This window comes from Geotrypetes seraphini, chromosome 2 (assembly GCF_902459505.1).
Source record: "Geotrypetes seraphini chromosome 2, aGeoSer1.1, whole genome shotgun sequence".
NCBI lineage: Eukaryota > Metazoa > Chordata > Amphibia > Gymnophiona > Dermophiidae > Geotrypetes > Geotrypetes seraphini.
In genome coordinates, this window is record NC_047085.1 from 428,259,948 (window position 1) to 428,279,483 (window position 19,536).

The window sequence follows — 19,536 nt, forward strand, 5'->3', positions numbered from 1 at the left end:
CTGTGCTAAATGCTAAGATGTCCATTATATTCCTATGTGCGTTTTATCATGCTAAATTGGTTAGTGCCCCTTGATGAGTTCCCCCTTTAGTGCACTTTAATTAATGTAGCCCCTAAATTTGTATTGCAAACCCTCCAAAGTAGGGAAATAGATGCTGTTCTGAATGTAGGTTACCCCGAACAACTACTGAAAAGGTTTGAACTAAATCCAATAAAAATAGAAAATCTTAGGGCTCCTTTTACTAAGGTGTGCTAATGGGTTTAGTATGTGCTAAATGCTAAGAAGCCTATTTTATTCTGATAGGCTTCTTAGCATTTAGCACATACTAAACCCATTAGCACACCTTAGTAAAGAAGCAATGCAAAAACTTAATAACATACAAAAGACATACCTTCTCTTGCATAAATATCTGATTAATAAAGGCGCTGTTACATTTCTGGCCCTCCACAATTAAACAGTTCTGTAGCCAGTTTGCACCAAGTAATTTGACGCACAGATTATGATCATCAGTACAGGTTCTCAGCTAAAAGTTCTGCATTTAACACCATCAACGTGTCCTTCCAACAGACCACGTCCACTAAACTAAATCAGAAAGAGACGGTGGGGGAATTTTGTCCAGGAAATTGTGCCCAAAATGTGAAACGAAAATGAGGACAGTAAGCTTCCAAAATGTAAGCCAGCACTGTGAAACACCAAGTACAGGCTAGATTGTATCTAGAAACATTTCCTGGTTTTACAAATTTTGTTTGGAATTTCTCACATACATAAATCTGCAAGTTTCATGATAACTTGAAAACTTTCATTGGCATTAACAGCAGCAGGTCACAGAGCTTCAAAAGCCTTTCATGAATGGCTCTGTGCCAAAATATGAAATTAAGAGGGAAAAGTCACTCTGCAAACGGGAAGAACTGAGAAATGGGTGAAAGTTGGGCAAAACTAATAATGCTAAATGATCCCAGAGGGAGATAAATGATGAAACAGATTCTTAGGGCTCTGCTGCTATTTATAACCTGCTCAAGCTGAGTGCTTTCAGAGGCTATGACATCAGCTGAAGCTCTTTAGAGATCTGATCTTGTGCTCCTTCTGCTGCCATTTGTCCTTCTTTTAACTGGCGGCCTGGAGCTGTCAATCCCTCTGTATTATCTTTTCTTGTGATTGACAACCAAGGCATTCACTGTCTATATTTCCACAGGACTATGCTAAAGAATAATGACTTAAGGTCAAGGCAAGAGTTAACAGCCCATCTCACCAATCAGTGGCCTTCTCCGGGAGTACTGGATGTTCATGCTGTTGCCCTCGATACTTTGTTTTACCGAAAGCACAATGAACAGTGGGATGAGTAAGTCGAAAGTCCAGTTCCTCCATTAGTTGTCCATTTCACTCGCTCATCATGCCCTCTATTAAAAAAAAACCCCTAAAGTACACGTGTCATCCAGCGTGGAAACCTTAATTCTTTAATAAATTGTGCATGCATTCTTCCTGATTGTAGCATGCAATTAAGATATTCAAGATAGCTGGGCATATGTTTCAGATTGTGTAGTGAACATGCAGAGCAGTGTTATTACCTGATGTAATATTTCCTAATTGGAACATTTGGAAATTAATGCACCAGCAGTAGTTCTAAAAGCATTTACAACTTTTTTTTTTTTTAATGATATGATCATTCATCAAACTGAATACTGAAGCACATTAAGGGCTCCTTTTATCAAACCACAGTAAAGGGTTTTATCGTGGGCCAGCAAGGTAAACGCTCCGATTCTCATAAGAATTGAATGAGCATCGGAGCATTTACCTTGCTGGCCTGTGGTAAAACCCTTTGCTGCAGTTTGATAAAAGGCAGCGTAAATCATCTGATTGTGGTGAATTATGACAGAGACAGGAGGATAATAGAAATGCAGAGAGTAATCTTACAACAGACTGCCAAGGTTTAGCAGGCAAGAGGTGCTTATTTTGACCCTATAGTGAAAATCCAACAGCAGTAGTACTTACATTGAAGGCATGGATATAATATGAGTATGCATGTAAATTAGTGTGTTTGATAATTATCAACAATCATACTTAATGACTCCATCTTCACTTTATATGTATAATTTATACCTGTACTTACTTTATAAAATCAAATAAAGCAGTTTGCTAGTGCAAAAATAATAATTGCTGTGTTGTCACATCAAGCTTATAATAAATAATAATTTAAATAAGTGAGCCTCAAAGACTTCAATGCAGCTTCGATAGCAGTTGCTAACTTAGGAAGCCACCTTTATTAGCTCTTTTCAAGCATGGGAAAAAACAGAGCAGTAAAAAAACTTGGAAAAACATACTGAGAAAAACCTGTTTATCAAAAAATCCAAACTTCAGTTTACAAAATAAAGCTTGACTGTGCACAAAATCCAGCAATACTCAGCCTTAGTTTAAATGAGAAACTTCAAAACATAGCCAGCTTAGCCAGAGTATATAAAAATCTAGTCACTTATCACTTGACACCATCCAACGGATCATAGTCACTCAAATAACATTCGAAATGTTGGATGAATTGGTCAAATTCACTGTGGCTGGAACCTTCGTAGCTCTTGACAAGGGCCTTGTTTCATGGACCAAGCCACTGTGTCAGGAGAAAATCGGCAGGCAACGTTAAAATAACAAGTTTAGCAGCGGCATCAGGTTTCCATACAAACGCTGAAAGTGTGCACCAATCAAAATGGTAAAATCTGATGACCTGTTTCAGTGACGCATAGACACATTTCGTAAAGCAATATACACCAATTGTCAACTACCGTATTTTTTGCTCCATAAGACACACTTTTTTCCCCCAAAAAAGTGGGTGGAAATAAGGGTGCATCTTATGGAGTGAATTCCACAGCCCCTCCTCCCCCTGGTACCTTTTTGTACTCTCCCCAGTACCTTTTTCTACTCCTGGCGCTTCCCTCACTGGACGGCTGCAGCAGTGAGAGGCAGAGCGGCGAACAAGGCAGGCGTAAGCATCTCGCATGTCTGCCTGGTCCTGTGCCACTGTGTGAATGGTTGCCATCAGTTCTCACGAGAATTTGAATATCCAAAATTGTTCTCTTTGTTTCAGTTTTCTTTTAATGTCGTCCCCCCCTCCTCACCTTACCCAATGTCATTTGCTCTAAAACCATACATTTCAAAATCTTTAAATAAATGTCCATATTGAACCAGTGGAGTGTCCAGTTTTTTTGTTTTTGATACAGGATTTATGTTCAAGTTTCCAAGTTTACCAAGTTTATTAAATGATTTGATTAATCGCCTACTCTACATTCAAGGCGATGTACAAGATAAAACAAATAATTATAAACATAGGTAAAAAATTATATAAACATAGGTAAAATATTATATAAATGGACAAGATTACAAAAAACAAACACAATTTTAAAAAATTAAGTTGGTACTAATTATATCGAAACAATGGGAAAATTCATTAATGGTTACATGTTTTAAATACCTGTGAGGTGGGCTTAGTATGAACAGGTTTTTCTCGATATGTTTTTCTGAGTTTTTTTCACTGTTCTGTTTTTTTCCCAAGCTTGAATGGAGCCAATGATAATAAAGGTGGCTTCTTAGGTTAGCAACTGCTATCGAAGCTACACTAAAGTCTTTGAGGGTCACTTATTTAAATTATTGTTGTTGTTATTATTATATGCTTGATTTTTTTTTTTTTAATGTATTCAATTTTCTATACCGTTCTCCCAGGGGTGCTCAGAACGGTTTACATGAACTTATTCAGGTACTCAAGCATTTTTCCCTTTCTGTCCTGGTGGGCTCACAATCTATCTAATGTACCTGGGGCAATGGGGGGATTAAATGACTTGCCAAGGGTCACAAGGAGCAGCGTGGGTTTGAACCCACAACCTCAGGGTGCTGAGGCTGTAGCTTTAACCACTGCGCCACATTCTCCCCAACATAGCAATTACTATGTTTGCACTAGCAAACTGCTTTATTTGATTCTATTACATTTAGTACGTTTCTAGTTTGCTACTTTTTTTCTGACTGACTTTATAAAAGCCATTTTACATAGGTATATTGCCACATACTTTCTAAAACAACTTAATAAAATATCCCCCTTTGTAGTGGAAGAGGATAGATAGCAACCAACCAAATCATATACCAAGAATTGGTTTGTAACTATTTCATGAAAATATATTTGTGAAGTCTCCGATGTCTGTTATAGAAGTAGAGCTTACTTTTCTTTTTTCCAAAGACAGTATGGTAAAAAGGCAGAAAATCTGGGGGTCACTTTGTAATACGAGCTTTTTGTAAGATTCCTTTTGTGATAATTGAATCTATGCCCATCCGTATATCTGATGCCTTTTTGGGGGGAGTGGGAAGAGTAAGAAGATTGTTTTTTTTCTTTCTTTTGTTTGTTGTTAAATTTTTGAGGGTCTTTTCATTTACAAAAACTAAACTTGGAGCTTTTCCTCGCCAACTTTGGTATGCTAAGTAAGGAAATTGTATTTTTGTTTTCTTTTCTGAGCATACTGTGTAGCTTTGGAGAAGATGATCCAATCTCTGTTAGGCTATTTTTATGTTTTTGTATTAATGTTTCCTATCCTGCACTGTGTTCTTGTATTTTTGAAGTATGAAATGGTGATAGTTTGACCTTGATGTCTGATTCATATTTACATTCTAGAACAGTGGCCAGTGGCGGCCCCCTGGTTCTGTCTTCAGTGAACAATCTCCCCTCCCCTCTTCCTTAGTCTTGCTGCTAACATACATCTATAAGTTTAAAACCTGTACTACATAGCTCTTTGTGAGTTTGAGCTATGTGCTACCCCAAATCCTACTCTAGCATCACAAAACTAAAAGAAAGGGTGTGTGTGGATGAGATTATTTTTTTAAGTACTTGTTTTGTTCTATTTTAATTATGTATGTGCTTTGCCCCTTAAACATATTACACTGTTCTCAGAATAATAAGTTGGCTTACCTTAGCCATCCACTCACAATACCAGCTCTTCCAAGCAAACCTTTCCAGTCTTCTCAAATTTCCCCTGTGGTTCTCCTTAACCCACGGCTTCTGAACTTTCTCTGCTCATGGAAGCTCTCACCTTCCCTCGGGTACCCTCTCCCAGGGACCTCTTAAGGGGCCCTCCCAGAATGAATCCCAGAATGGGCATATGAAGCTCTTCCTTTTCGAGGACATGTCCGGGGGTCTGGACTGCTTTTCAAAACCAGGCACTTTGTCTGGGTTTTGAAAAGCTTCCTCAAAATTGCATCGGTCAGGAGGGCATCTGCGTATGCACGGATGCCACGTGATGATGTAGCATGTATGTGCGCAGGAGCGTGACATCATCCCATTGCATCTACACATGCATGAATGCCCTCCCCGATGAAAGCAGGCAGGGAGGGGCGGGACGGGACTGGGGCATAACGAGGTGGGGATGGGATGGGTGAAATTGGGTGGACCTAGGGGTGGGTCTTGATTTTACTAAAGTAAAATCTGGTAACCCTATTTCTTTTAGTGATGTGCTGCAGTGTTTGGAGGATTGGCAGTGGGGGGGGGGAAGCTCGACAAATGTCAGACCTGGGCATGGAGGAATGCAGAGGGAGGGAGGGAGCAACTTCAGACAGCCCCCATCATTAACGTGACCATTAATTATTTTCATCAAAACGGGACATGTATTAATATTTAGTCCTGTCCTCAACCCCACCCTTGCCCCGCCCCCAATTTCTTCCATTCATTTTTCATGTACACATAATATGTTATTAATTCATAATGGTAACCATAAAATTTTTTTAAAAACACAAAGCATACTATACGCAGAGAAAATGTTAATTATCATTTATATTTGGGGGTTTCAAAGATGTCAAGGCAATGTCACCTCAGTAACTATAGAAAAATAGACAAATATAGTACAGATATAAATTCTAAAAAAAAACCCACATTTTGATAACTAAATTGAAAATAAAATCATTTTTCCTACCTTTGCTGTCTGGTGATTTCTTGTTGCGTTTCCTTCTGACTGTGCATCCTTTCTTTTATTTATTTATTTCTGCACTCAGACCCAACAATTGTCCCTTTCTATTCCCTCCCTCCTTCCTTCCTATATCCTCAGTGCCCCCTTCCTATGTCCTTAGTGCCCCCAGTGCCTCCTTCCTATGTCCTTAGTGCCCCTTCCTATATCCTTAGTGTCCTCGGTTCCTCCTTCCGAAACCAGAAGTTACGTCCCGGGGGGAGGAGAAGAGAAGGGAAGCCAGCACGCACACGTTAGAGCCTCGGAGCAGGAGTTCACTATGGGCAGCGACGGAGGGAAGCTTACAACTTACTTCGGGCCTTCCTCGCTGCCGGGTCTGACTCCTGCCTACTTTCTGTTTCCGCGAAGGCAGGACCCGGCCACGAGGAAGGCCCGAAGCAAGGAAGAGCAGCAGGTTATAAGCTTCCCTTTGTCGCTGACCTATCGAAGATAGGTCAGCGATGGAGGGAAGCTTGCGACTCTGCCAATGGGAGGGATGGGAAGAGAAAAGCTGCTGCTGCTGTACCCAAGAGCGTGGGTTCAATTTGAACGCTGGAGTCAGCCTGGGAAGGAACATCTACGGTAGGAGCAGGATTAGGGCACGGAGAACACGACGACAAGCAGGCGGAGAACACTGCGGGGCTTTGGCGCTGGACCGACCGTCCCCTTGTCCCTGCGCATAGCTCCAGGACGCTGTCCCTGAAAACGGGACATTTCGGTGTCCCAAAGCGGTGGCTCGGGACAACAGGACGGTTGGTCCAATAACGGGATTGTCCCGTTGAAAACGGGATGTATAGTCACCTTACCCATCATTGGGCAACCCAGAGCTATTTTGCCAGGCTCACTCAATGATAGCTATGCCCTTACTGGCAGCCCCTGCAGGCCTCAGCCAGTTGGCCTTCTCTCGATGCATAATACATAAGGTTACCAGACATCCGGGAAAACCAGACATTTCCTCTTTTTTAGAGAACTGTCCGGGTGCCCAGAGGGATTTCTAAAATCCTGCAGTATGTCCAGGTTTTGAAAGTCCCTGGCCTCAGGGCCTCATCTGGAGGGCATCTGCGCTTATGCATGCATGTGACATCATCACGATATCCATGCATGCGCGTGGGGAGGTTTGGGTGGGGTGGGGCAGAACAGGGCGAGACCTTTTTTTTTAATAGAAGATATCTGGCAACCCTAATAATACAGTTTTTCACAGCCCCTTTCACACACATCACTGATTATATAGCACAAGAGATTACACAAAGTGACCCAATTCTAGGAGGTTGCTTGCTTCCCCTCTGACCTTGGTGTCATTGACTACACACAGGAGGTCCTCAAATCCCCAAAGAGAGAGAAACCACCTACCACAACAAACTTTTCATTGTACAAACTTAATACATTTCTGGCTAGCTTTCAGGTGTTCCACTTCTTTCAATGGATCATTACAAAATGAACAGAGCAGAGTTAAATATAGTATTAGTGGAGTTTCCACCTGAATCAATTTACATTACAACAGTGGTGGGACAGAGTGTGCATAGTCTGTTTGCAGAATAACAAGGTGACAAAGAGACAGAATTGTGTGGTAGTGAGTTAGAAAGTCTGTGTCTTAAATATTTTTTTTTTGTTGTTATTTCAAAGTACTTGATTAATTGATTCCTTAGTGTCTTAGGTTCTTGTATAATTCTTAATTTTCCTTTTAATATCCTGATCACAGCAGTTCCATTGCAGGGGTCTGAGCCTGGAAAGTGTTCCTGGCCTATTTGCAAATATATTGTCCCTCTTGATATTTTCCACAGTGGTTAATATGTACTACATTAGAGGAATAGCTTGAATAAAATTCCTTTATGTTTAATATCTTTTGCATGCAGGTAACATTGAAAGGCAATGGTCTTAGGGATATTTGGAGCATTGAGATTAAGCATCAGATTTCAGCATCTCAATGGCCACAAATTTGGTCTTGGAGAATAAGATGTACAATGTCGGCATCTATGAGGCAAACTTGGTTTTTTCTTTTACACAGAGCTTTTTGGACCCCAGTTAGATTACAAAAATTAAATAGTTCCTTGTCTAATAGATGCTGGCAATCTTGATATAGGGACTTTGGATCATCTTTTGTATTACTGTCCCCATATCTTAGCCTTTTGGAATTCAATCTGGGATCAAATAAATTGTTTATTGGAAAATCATGTAGCGTTATCTTATGATACTGTGATATTTGGAATGTCTATGAGAAAAAAGAGTCAGATATCATCGTATAACAATAAACTTTTATTGATCATGACAGGAGTTGCCATCCAACATATTACTAATAACTGGAAAGACCACAGTAGACTTAATTTTAATTTCTGGTGGAATTTGTTGTGTCACCTATATAGAATGGAAAGATCACTGGCGGTACAGAATGGAAATTATAAAAATTTTATAAAAATATGGGAGCCATTAACATCTTTTTGTCATGATTAAATGCCATTCTTCTATTAATTATACACCACTTAGTGTTGGGAGGGGGGAGGGTTTCTATTGGAGGGTTTATGATCTTACAATTAATAATGGGCTTAGAGGGAGGGTGGGGAGAGGGGTGCTTTTATGTTTATAAAGTATACTGATAAGATGTTCAAGTGGTCTATTTAATTTTGTTAATATGAATTTTGTACACTTGATGAAAGCTTAAAAATGAATAAAGAATTAAAAAAAAAAGAAAACCATGTAGCTCTATTATATGATACAATTCTATTTGGGACATCTATGAGAATAAAAAAAGTCAAATTTCATCAAGTAATAATAAACTTTTGTTGTTAATGACAGGAATCGTCATTCAACATATCACCAGAAATTGAAAAAATTATACTAGACTTAATTACACCTTCTGGTGGAATTTGTTGTGCCATATATTCAAAATGGAAAGAACAATTGCCATGCAAAAAGGGAATTATAACAATTTTAAAAAGATTTGGGGGCCTTTGATAACATATTGTAATGATTAGACACCTTTTTACACTAAAAGTATATTTATAAATAAGGGGAAATGGGGAATTTATTGTTATATTATTGGTCTTCGTATTTTTGATTATAACACTTGTATGATATACTTTATTTACATTATTTGTGGAAAGGGAGGGTGGGGGAAGGGCTTAATTTATGTTTTAAAGATGACAATAGATAAGAATGTCAAGTGATATGTATGATTTTAATTGATGTAATATTGTACACTTGATGAAAGATGAAAAAATGAATAATTTTTTTTTTTTTTTAAAGAAAGGCAATGTTAAGATGTATCTGTGAAAAGGTACACTGGCCCTTTAAACGTGTACATTTAAATGGGAAAGCATGGCCAGTGTTTGAGGAGAAAGTGGCTAACCTCATAACTTAGTGGTAGTGCTGTGTACTGCCAGGTGAAAGATCACTAGATTCCTCCAGTGGCCATATGTAAAATTTGGGTGAATCATGTCTGAAATGAAATTTGCACTAAGAAAACTGCATTGAGGGCTAGATATATTAAAAGTAGGCTGCCGTATAATTTACCACATGTCCGTGGGCATTGAGGCCCTGATTCTGCAAAATGTGTCTAAAGTTAGGCATCCTTTGTAGAATCGCGCGCAGCAGCCTTCAACACTGTTTAGGCATTTAACTTTTTAGACATCCTGCAGGGGTAGAGAACTCCAGTCCTCGAGAGCCGTATTCCAGTCGGGTTTTCAGGATTTCCCCAATGAATATGCATTGAAAGCAGTGCATGCAAATAGATCTCATGCATATTCATTGGGGAAATCCTGAAAACCCAACTGGAATACGGCTCTCGAGGACCGGAGTTCCCTACCCCTGCTTTAGAGAATCAGGTTTTAGATGAGATATAGATGACCAAACAATGTCCTTAATGTTATATTTTATTATTTAGCGATTTTATGCTGTTTTTCATTATAATTGTAATACTAGGAGTTGGATCTGTTTAATGCTTTTATTTATTTCTCTTCCATCAGACAGAGTGACTGGGATTCAAACCAGCAACATTAGGATAGAAGGGTATAGGTTTAACCAGTGTACTAGAGTGAGCTAGTAAGCTGCTTAGCAATTTTAAAACCAGGTCTTATAGGCATTGTAAGGAAGTCTACTTTTGAGCATAGTTTAGGCTTCAGATAGACCTGAGTTCTATGGACGGAACTTAGGCACAGTTTGGATGTCCTTAATGCGATCTGCTAAATAGCCTAAGTTCCGTCCATAGAGCTCAGATTCATTTGCCTACAATATAGGCTTAATATGGACGTCCTAGTTGCTCAGTGTTATGTAAATGAATCAAAATACGGCCAAATTGAGTTATTGCCCAAACCATGCCAATTCCACGCCCACGCCTATTGAGTTAGGCGTGAGTTTTAAACATGGGCGTCCATGAAATTATGGCTGCATCTAAAAAGTAGCGTCTACGTACCAATTATCGCTTGTTAAGACCCTTAATTGGCTCATTAACTATTTAGATTGGATGCCTAACGTTAGGCATGACTGAGGCGCCCTTTATAGAATCAAGGCCTTAATGTACAGCTTTAGATATAAGATCAATTACCAAGATTCTAATTGCTAATGGACTGGTCAACACATAGATGACATTGCAACAAAAGAGTTAATGTACTTGCATATTTCTTTTCCATTGACATACTTAGATACACACATGCAGATGTGGATGGGGTATCCTGTTGTTCTGTTCTTGCACTGTCCCACAAAGAATGAAGAAAAGTAATATAATAGGGATTCCTGTCTAGTGATGCAATCAGATTTAGTTGTCAGAGTAATCCATGGAGTGCCTCATTCTTATGAAAATGCATCTTACAATTATTCATTGTTAATATCCAGTAAACCAGAGTTGTCTGGAGCTCTTGTTGAAAGTCCCCATTCTATAAGATTGATTTGGACACAACTAATTATGTGGCACAGACACACATGAATAGTATATTTGCATGGGTCGAACTGTTTGAAAATCTTGGCTTATTTTTTCTGTTTTTTGCTTGCAGAAAAGGTTTTCAAAGTCTGGATCAGCTGTCCGCTGATGTTCTGTCCCAGAATTCCCTTAATCCAGGTCAATCCCAGGATGGTGATGGAAAGCATGATGGGCTTAGTCTGCTCAGTGAAGGTATCTTATTTAGTTCCAAAGCTTGAAATATTTTGTCATAATCATATACATTTATTTATTTTAATTTCTTATATGTTAATGCTAATGGTGTCTTATATACTGCTATATCTCCTGCTGGATTCAAAGTCGTTTACAAAAGATTTCAAAAATTTACAAAGGATGATTAAGAACAAAAATATTGAAAATTATAAATAATATTGCCAAACATTATGGGGTTGAGTGAAGCCCATTGTTCAAGGATAGAGTAATTTATGAAAAATTCAGTAGGTCTGGGGGCGTAACGGGGCTTGACACAGGCAGAACTGAGGGCCATGGGTCTGGATTTTCCTTCGGGAAAATCTAGTAATCCTATCCAAAACCTCCAAATGATCTGAACTATTTACTGAGATTCATCTCCCACCCTATAACACTGATCCCTTTCTTGAGGAGATATAATTGTTCATGTTTATTAAAGTTGATATATCACAAATCATAGCATAGCTAAGAAGTTTACAGAGGTAATGAAATAAATTAGAAAGACCTATCTCTGATATTTTCAGAATCGCACCAAAATATAGTTCTGTCTGAGAAAGTAGAGCTACTTTGGGGAAATTCAACACTTGCAAATATGGCTTTCTCACAAGTTCTCCAAATGTTTTAACTTATGGACAAAGTGTTCTTAATCGTGAATTAACAAAGATTGTACTATAGTCAGCTGGAAGATGCATTGTTCCAATTTAGTGAATCTCTCCCTTAAATTTTCATATGAGACTTCTGGTTATGCATGCCACTGTAAATGTCAGTGATAATTATAAGTAATGAAGAAATACCATTCTAATTAAGTAAAAAATTGTCACAAATATTAGCCAGGGAGATCATACTGAATTTCTTTAAAGGAGCTCCTATTGCCAACTACCACTGAAACTTTGAAGAACATAATAAGATTTAGGTCCTCTTCTATTAAACTGCGCTAGCAGTTTTCTAGCATGGGGAGGCGCACTGAATGGCCCGCACTGCTCCCGATGTGCTGAATGGCCTGTACGGCTCTCTGCGCTAAAAACTGCTAGTGCAGTTTAATAGAAGAAGGGGTTAATGGTGGACCAGCACCTTTCATACCATAATTCCTCATCTGCAAGATTCTCAAAAAGATCTTCTATTCATGCCCCTGCACCATCAGTAGGTCTTACAATACAGAACTGATCTGACCCTATAAGAGTGTGCCCAGGAATTGGGCTAACAGCTCTCTTGTCTGGGAGGCGGTCTTCTGTATGCCCTCAATGTGAGGAACTGGAGGGCCTGAAGAAGCACGTCAGACTCTTGGAGGGCAGAATATGGAACTAGAAGCACTTCGAGCAGTGGAGGAGGAGGACAGAGAGGCAGAAAACTTCAAGACAAAGGGAACTATTGAGGAAGAAGTCAGGGAGTTAGAGAAGTTCATCGAGGATGCATACAGGGAGGCCGTGAAAAATAACCAACAGTGGAATTGCCAAGATACACCTACAGTGAGTAAGGACAACCATAAGGAAGGAATAGGTACATAGCAGCGAGACCTGGAAACAGCAGAGGGAACCCACAGGAAGACTAGTCCGGTGCAAGCCAATGCCAGGATGAAGGAAGATGGAAGTGCACAGAGGACACAGACCTACGGCTGGAGAGATGGACATACACCAGGGACACGGACCTGTGGTTAGAGAGACAAGAGAAGATAGAGAGGACAGCAATCGTCGTGGGGGTCTCCATCATCAGACAAGTCGACAGCCACATAGCGGGAAGAAAGGATCGGCTGGTGACCTGCCTACCAGGAGCCAAGGTAGAAGATATAGTGAGCCGCATCGACAGGATCATTGACAGCGCGGAAGGGGGAGATACGGCGGTGGTGATCCATGTGGGGACAACAACGTGAGCAACAGGAACTACAGCAGGGAAACACTGAAGGACCATTTCTGGATGCTAGGAAGGAAACTGAAGACCAGAACGCCAAGGGTAGCATTCTCGGAGATCTTGCCGGTATCCAGGGCCGATGGGAAGAGGCAGTCAACGCATGGATTTCCATTTTGGTTTTTCTTTATTTTAATATTGACTTTATTGTATGTTTTTATGGTTATAGTAGTTGTTGATTACATATTTTATTACATTACATTTTGTGACAAATTTCACATTATATTTGTTGATAAATTTAATTATCAACATAGCTGCATTGTTCAATATTTAATCATTAACCTATGTATTTATGACGTATATGTATTTAAGTTTTTTTTACCTCATGTATATGAATCATTCTTCATTTTTACTTTCTTCATAATTTTTTATGTATGTATTTCATATGATGCTTTCGATGTTTTTCATATATCCGTATACTTACTTATAGACTCCTGAGGAAGGCCTGTTGGCCGAAACATGTGCATGTCGAGTCATTGAGTCATTGGATGTATTTTTATGTCATTGGATGAATAAAGATTCCTATATTATCAGATGCATTGGAGGACACTTTCATTAGTGCACACCATTGTGATCTGGATAATTCCACTCAGCCTTTGGTACATTTGAGTTTGTGCTTTTGTTTTTTTCCCCTGTTTTTGCCTTTGAAAGAGCAAGCTATACAGGAAGGATGGACTCCACCTCAGCGGAGACGGAACGAGACTACTTGCAAGAAACATCAACTGAGAAATTGAGAAGTTTTTAAACTAGGAAGAAGGGGAAAGCCGACACTTGACCAAGAGTCGATGGTTCGGGAAATGGTATACCCAGAGGATACCATGCAGGAAAATTGCAGGGAAGACTCACCAGATCATAGGCAAGATAGAAATCCTGATGGATCGAAAGGGATACAAGAGGGAAGGAAATACAAGAAAGTAACGGGCCACAAACTCAAGTGTATGTACACGAACACAAGGAGCCTAAGGAATAAGATGGGGGAATTGGAAGCTAACCTTGACATCATCGGCATCACGGAAACATGGAGGAGCGAGGAAAACATCTGGGACACTGTGCTACCGGGATACAAGCTATACCGCAGAGACAGAGTAGGACAAAAAGATGGGGGTATTGCCCTATACATCAAAGAGGGAATCGAGTCTACTGGAGAGAACACACCAGAAATGAAAAATAAGGTAGAGTCTCTATGGGCCAAAATACCGGGAACAAATGGAATGGAAACGAAGTTCAGCATCTACTACTTACCCCCAGGGCAGTCCGAAGAAATTGATGGAGAAATGACGGATGAGATTAAACGCAACTGCAAGGGAGGCAACGCAGTTATCATGGGCGACTTCAATTATCCGGGTTAGATTAGAACCTAGGCACCTCCAGCTGCAGTAGGGAGACCAAGTTCCTGGATGCTGTAGGTGATTGCTTCCTGGAACAACTTGTCAAGGAAAATATGAGAGGACATGCAATTCTGGACTTAATTCTAAATGGACCGGCGCAAGGTTTACAAGTAGAAAGGTCGCTGGGAAACAGTGATCACAATATGATCCACTTCAACCTAGACACAGAGGCAAAACATTGATCCAGAACAATGGCCAAGGCACTGAACTTCTGAAAAGGGATGAGAATCATGGTGGGAAAGAAGACTGAGAAGAGGATAAGCACTGTAAGAACGCTAGAGCAAGCATGGGCTCTTTTTAAGGATACAGTCACCGAGGCACAAAATATATATATACCACATATCAACAAGGGATCCAAGAGGAAAAAGAACAAGGAACCGGTGTAGCTAACTGTAGCAGTGAAGGAAGTGATCAGAGACAAGAAGATTCGTTTAAGGAATGGAAAAGGTCAAAAATCGACGAAAACTGGAAAAAGCACAAATATCAAAGCAGGTGCCATAAGACGGTAAGAGAGGCCAAAAGAGACTAAGAGGAAAAAATAGCCAAGGAGGCAAAAAATTTCAAGCCGTTCTTTCGATATATTAAGGGAAAACGACCTGCGAAGGAAGCAGTGGGGCCGTTGGATGACCATGGAATAAAAGGAGTACTATAGGAGGACAAAGCTTTTGCCGACAAACTGAACACATTTTTTGCATTTGTATTTACCGAAGAGGTATGTAGGCAGATTGATAGGCTTAAAAATGATAAACCCCCGGGACCGGATGGCATCCATCTGAGGGTAATCAAGGAACTGAAAGGGGTTATAGCTGAACTGCTTCAACTAATAGCCAATCAGGAAGGATTCCAGAAGACTGGAAAATGGCGAATGTACGCCGCTATTCAATAAAGGTTCGAGGGGAGATCTGGGAATCTACAGATTGTTGAGTCTGACTTCGGTACCGGGAAAGATGGTAGAGGTGCTGATAAAGGACTGTTATTGATCACCTTGACGGACACAATCTGATGAGGACCAGCCAGCACGGTTTCAGCAAAGGAAGATCTTGCTTGACGAACTTACTGCACTTCTTTGAGGGAGTAAACAGGCTGATAGACAAGGGTGACCTGGTCGACATTATATATCTGGATTTTCAGAAGGCGTTCGACAAGGTCCCGCATGAATGACTGCTTTGAAAAATCACAAGCCAAGGAATTGAGGGTAATATATTCACGTGGATTAAAAACTGGTTGGTGGATGGAAATCAGAGAGTGGGGGTAAATGGACAATTCTCGGACTGGAAAAGTGTCAAGAGTGGAGTGCCGCAGGGTTCGGTGCTTGGACCCGTGCTCTTCACCATATTTATAAATGACCTGGAAATTGGTATGAGTGAGGTGATTAAAGTTATTCAGAGTTGCGAAAACATGCAATGTGACATAAACACGCTCGAGGAATGGGCCGCAACATGGCAAATGAGGTTTAACGTGGATATGTGTAAGGTGATGCATGTCGGTAAGAAAAATCTTATACACGAATACAAGATGTTTGGTACAGAACTTGGAGAGACCCCCGCAGGAAAGACTTAAAAATCCATAAAAAATAAAAACAGGGTAACAAAGGGGTAGGTCAAACACTGTTCCCTCTAAGCTGAGCAGGAGTCCTCCACTCACAGTCTCACCAATAGAGGGTGTTGTTTTACTATCACATTTTCAATTGTGAGGGACAGGCAAGTTCTGCAGGACTCCAGGGAACATACCTGTTCTTAGCGACTGAAAATATTCCACCCCCTAGTGGTAGCAATGCAGCTGGAGGACACCTGCTCAGCTTAGAGGGAACAGTACTCATGCCCCTTCGATATTACATAGATACCACATAAAAGAGGGCAGGGAAGATGGGCATGGTCTGATGATATCATCCCAATGGGTGAAGCATGCCATGAATGCATTACATACTGACACAAGGTATGGCACAGGACCTACTCTTACTGGAACACTGGTCCACAACTTGGCAACTAAGTTTTAATGCCAAAAAGTGTAAGGTCATGCACCTTGGCAGCAGAAATCCATGCAGAACTTACACCCTAAATGGTGAGACCTTAGCAAGAACTACAGCAGAACGGGGCTTAGGAGTGATCATTAGTGAAGATATGAAGACTGCCAATCAAGTGGAGAAAGCTTCATCCAAGGTTAGACAAATGCTGGGTTGTATCCGAAGAAGTTTTGTCAGCCAGAAGTCCGAAGTTGTAATGTCGTTGTACAGGTCCATGGTGAGACTTCATCTGGAATATTGTGTACAATTCTGGAGACAACATTATCAAAAGGATGTGCTGAGAGTTGAGTCGGTTCAGCGAATGGCCACCAGGATGGTCTCAGGACTAGAGGATCTCCCGTATAAGGAACGTCTGGGTAAGTTGCAGCTATACTCACTCGAGGAACACAGAGAGAGGGGTGACATGATTGAGACGTTCAAATATGTTACGGGCTGTATTGAGGTAGAAGAAGATATCTTTTTCCTTAAAGGACCTACGGCAACAAGAGGGCATCCGTTGAAAATCAGGGATGGGAGATTTCATAGCGACACTAGGAAGTATTTCTTCACCGCAAGGGTGATTGATCGTTGGAATGATCTTCCACTGCAGGTAATTGAGGCCAGCAACGTGCTAGATTTTAAGAAAAAATGGGATAAGCATGTGGCATCACTTCAAGGAAGAACTTAGGGGGGAGGGTCATTAGAGTGGGCAGACTTGTTGGGCCGATGGCCCTTTTCTGCCATCATATTCTATGTTTCTAAGGTAGACGGTAAGAGGACGTCCCAAAAACTGGGAATCTCCCTAGCCTGTAACAGGATGATGTCTGTAGGTATTCTAAGGCCAGAGTAAAAATATATGAGTATCCATTATAATAAAACCCTTAGCGCACATGCGCAGTTAAAACTTTGTGCGGCCATGACCCCAGATCTGTGGCTCCGCATGCGCAATAGGAGCCTTCAGCAGTTTGCAATATGTGCGGCGGTTTCCCCAGCAACATTCCTGCCCCGATCTCTAACGCCGGCTGACTTCTGATTACGCCTCTCCTTTTCACCCCTGGACCAGCAGCGGCAGCAGCCATGGGGCATTAGCTAGGCTGGCCTAGCCAAAGCCCCGAGGCTGCCCGGCCTAGCCAATGCTGGACAGTGAGCCGGTAAGGGAGAAGGGGTACTACTAAACAGGGGGGAGGTAAAAGTAAGGGAGAAGGGAAGACAGACAGTGGGCAGAGAAAAAAAAGACAGAGAGAAAGAAAGAAATGCCTAAGTCTAGCACCCGTTAATGTAACGGGCTAAAAAACTAGTAAGTTATAAATGCATATCTGCAGAGCCCATGCACAAATTTGTGTCGGCTTTAGAGCAGGTGTAAAATATGTGTATTTGCATTTGTACATGGTCTAGGTCAGTGGTCTCAAACTCATGGCCCGGGGGCCACATGCATCCCGCAAGGTACTATTTTGAGGCCCTTGGTATGTTTATCATAATCACAAAAGTAAAATAAAACAGTTTCTTGATCATATGTCTCTTTAGCTATAAATTACAATATTATTAAGACTTGGCCAAAAGGAAAGATTTATAAACTATAGAGTTTTACCTCTTGCAAAATTGCCATTTTTTAAATAAAACATTAACTATTTTTTCTGAGGCCCTCCAAGTACCTACAAATCCAAAATGTGGCCCTGCAAAGGGTTTGAGTTTGAGATCACCGCTCTGTTTATTTTCTAAAGGCACAAAGGTGTCTATATTGCCTTTAAAAAAATAAGAATAAAATAGATGCAATATTCATTCTTTTGGATAGCCTATTGTAAAATTCCCTTTTAAATAACTTTAGCTATTGCAAAATGGAATGCGATTTCATGTATGCAATGGTATGTTGTTTACAAGATTAAAGTTTGAAAATGTAAGATACGCATCTAAATCCTTATATATTCCCAAAATGCGTGGGTTTATTTTCTTTTATTTCTCTGCAGACTTATGCTTTTTAGAAATTTATATCTTTATTTGTAGGCATATACAGCTAAAAATCCATGCATAAGTTCCAAATAAGCTTTTGAAAAAATGTATTCCTGTAGGGATGCAATTCTGATACAAGGCCATATTAGCACACTGATCTGAGCCCTGTAAAAGAATTATGAATCCTTCCTCTTTCCCTCTTGCCACACAGCCATTCTAAAGGGAAAATGTTAGCACCTTGTGACAGAATGCTGAGACATTCCCCCCTCCCCTCTCTTGTCACAAGATCCTTGTCACATATTAACCTGACACACGTTAACCCTTATCTTATTCCTTATCTTAAGTATTCCTAATATGGGCAGCAAACACGTGGAGGGGCATAATCGAAAGGGACGTCTAAGTCCGTTTACATCCATCTCGTAAGTCGTCCAAAGTTAAAAAGAGCCTAAGACACATTTTGAAAGATACGTCCAACTTTTTTTGACCTTCAAAAATCGTCTAATTATTCGTCCTGCCGATCTGATCGTCCAAGCTACTAAATCGTCCATCTTTATACCACATTTACGTCCAAAATGCCTAGAACAAGCCCTGTTGGAAGTGGGAGGGATCTGCAAAGTGATGGACTGCACACTCTGACATGCCACCTAACTAGTGGGGTACCTTATAGGGCATTGCTGTGAACTTCACAAAAAGAGTGCCATGACTTCTCCTCACTACATCTCCCTTATAGGTGACGGTGAACCCCCCAAACCACCTCCAGAATCCCCTAGACCCACTTATCTACCACCCCAATAGCCCTTATGGCTGCAGGAGCCACTTATATGCCAGTAAAAAAAGGATTTGGGGTGTTTAGGGCAGTGCACATGTTTCAGTATCAATGCAGTGATTACAGGGGCTTATGGGCATGGGTCCTCCTCTCTATGGGTCCCTAACCCACCCCCAAGATGACTTAAGCTGCCTCTGGGCTGGATGATTAGGCTTTCCTATGCCAGGCGGCCAGGTGATGATGGTCTGGAGGCTAAAATTTAAAGTTGTGAATAAAATTTTTGTGGGGGGAGGGGGTTGGTGATCACTGGGGTAGTGTGTGGGGGTCTGTGTTATGTGTTTGCAGTGTTTATGTGGTGCGTTTAGGTGGTTTTTTGTGACTTAGACCATGTTTTACATGGTCTAAGTCACAACGTCCAAGTTCCGTCAGACTCTGTTGTAAAACTTTTGGTT

The 19,536-nt window shown here is 40.7% G+C and overlaps 1 protein-coding gene across 5 annotated transcripts in view; it reads left to right on the plus strand.

Annotated features, from left to right (window-relative positions):
• RUNDC3B (RUN domain containing 3B) overlaps nt 1-19,536 on the plus strand; it is a 230,784-nt gene that overhangs the window by 209,221 nt on the left and 2,027 nt on the right. For 3 of the 5 annotated variants that reach the window (XM_033931222.1, XM_033931223.1, XM_033931221.1), the window contains 2 exons: nt 1,193-1,339; nt 10,946-11,064. In XM_033931222.1, the coding sequence (XP_033787113.1) occupies nt 1,193-1,339; nt 10,946-11,064 (266 nt within the window). Of the gene's footprint in view, nt 1-1,192; nt 1,340-10,945; nt 11,065-19,536 lie in introns of those variants that run through there. The other 2 variants (XR_004538136.1, XM_033931224.1) reach the window with 2 other exon arrangements.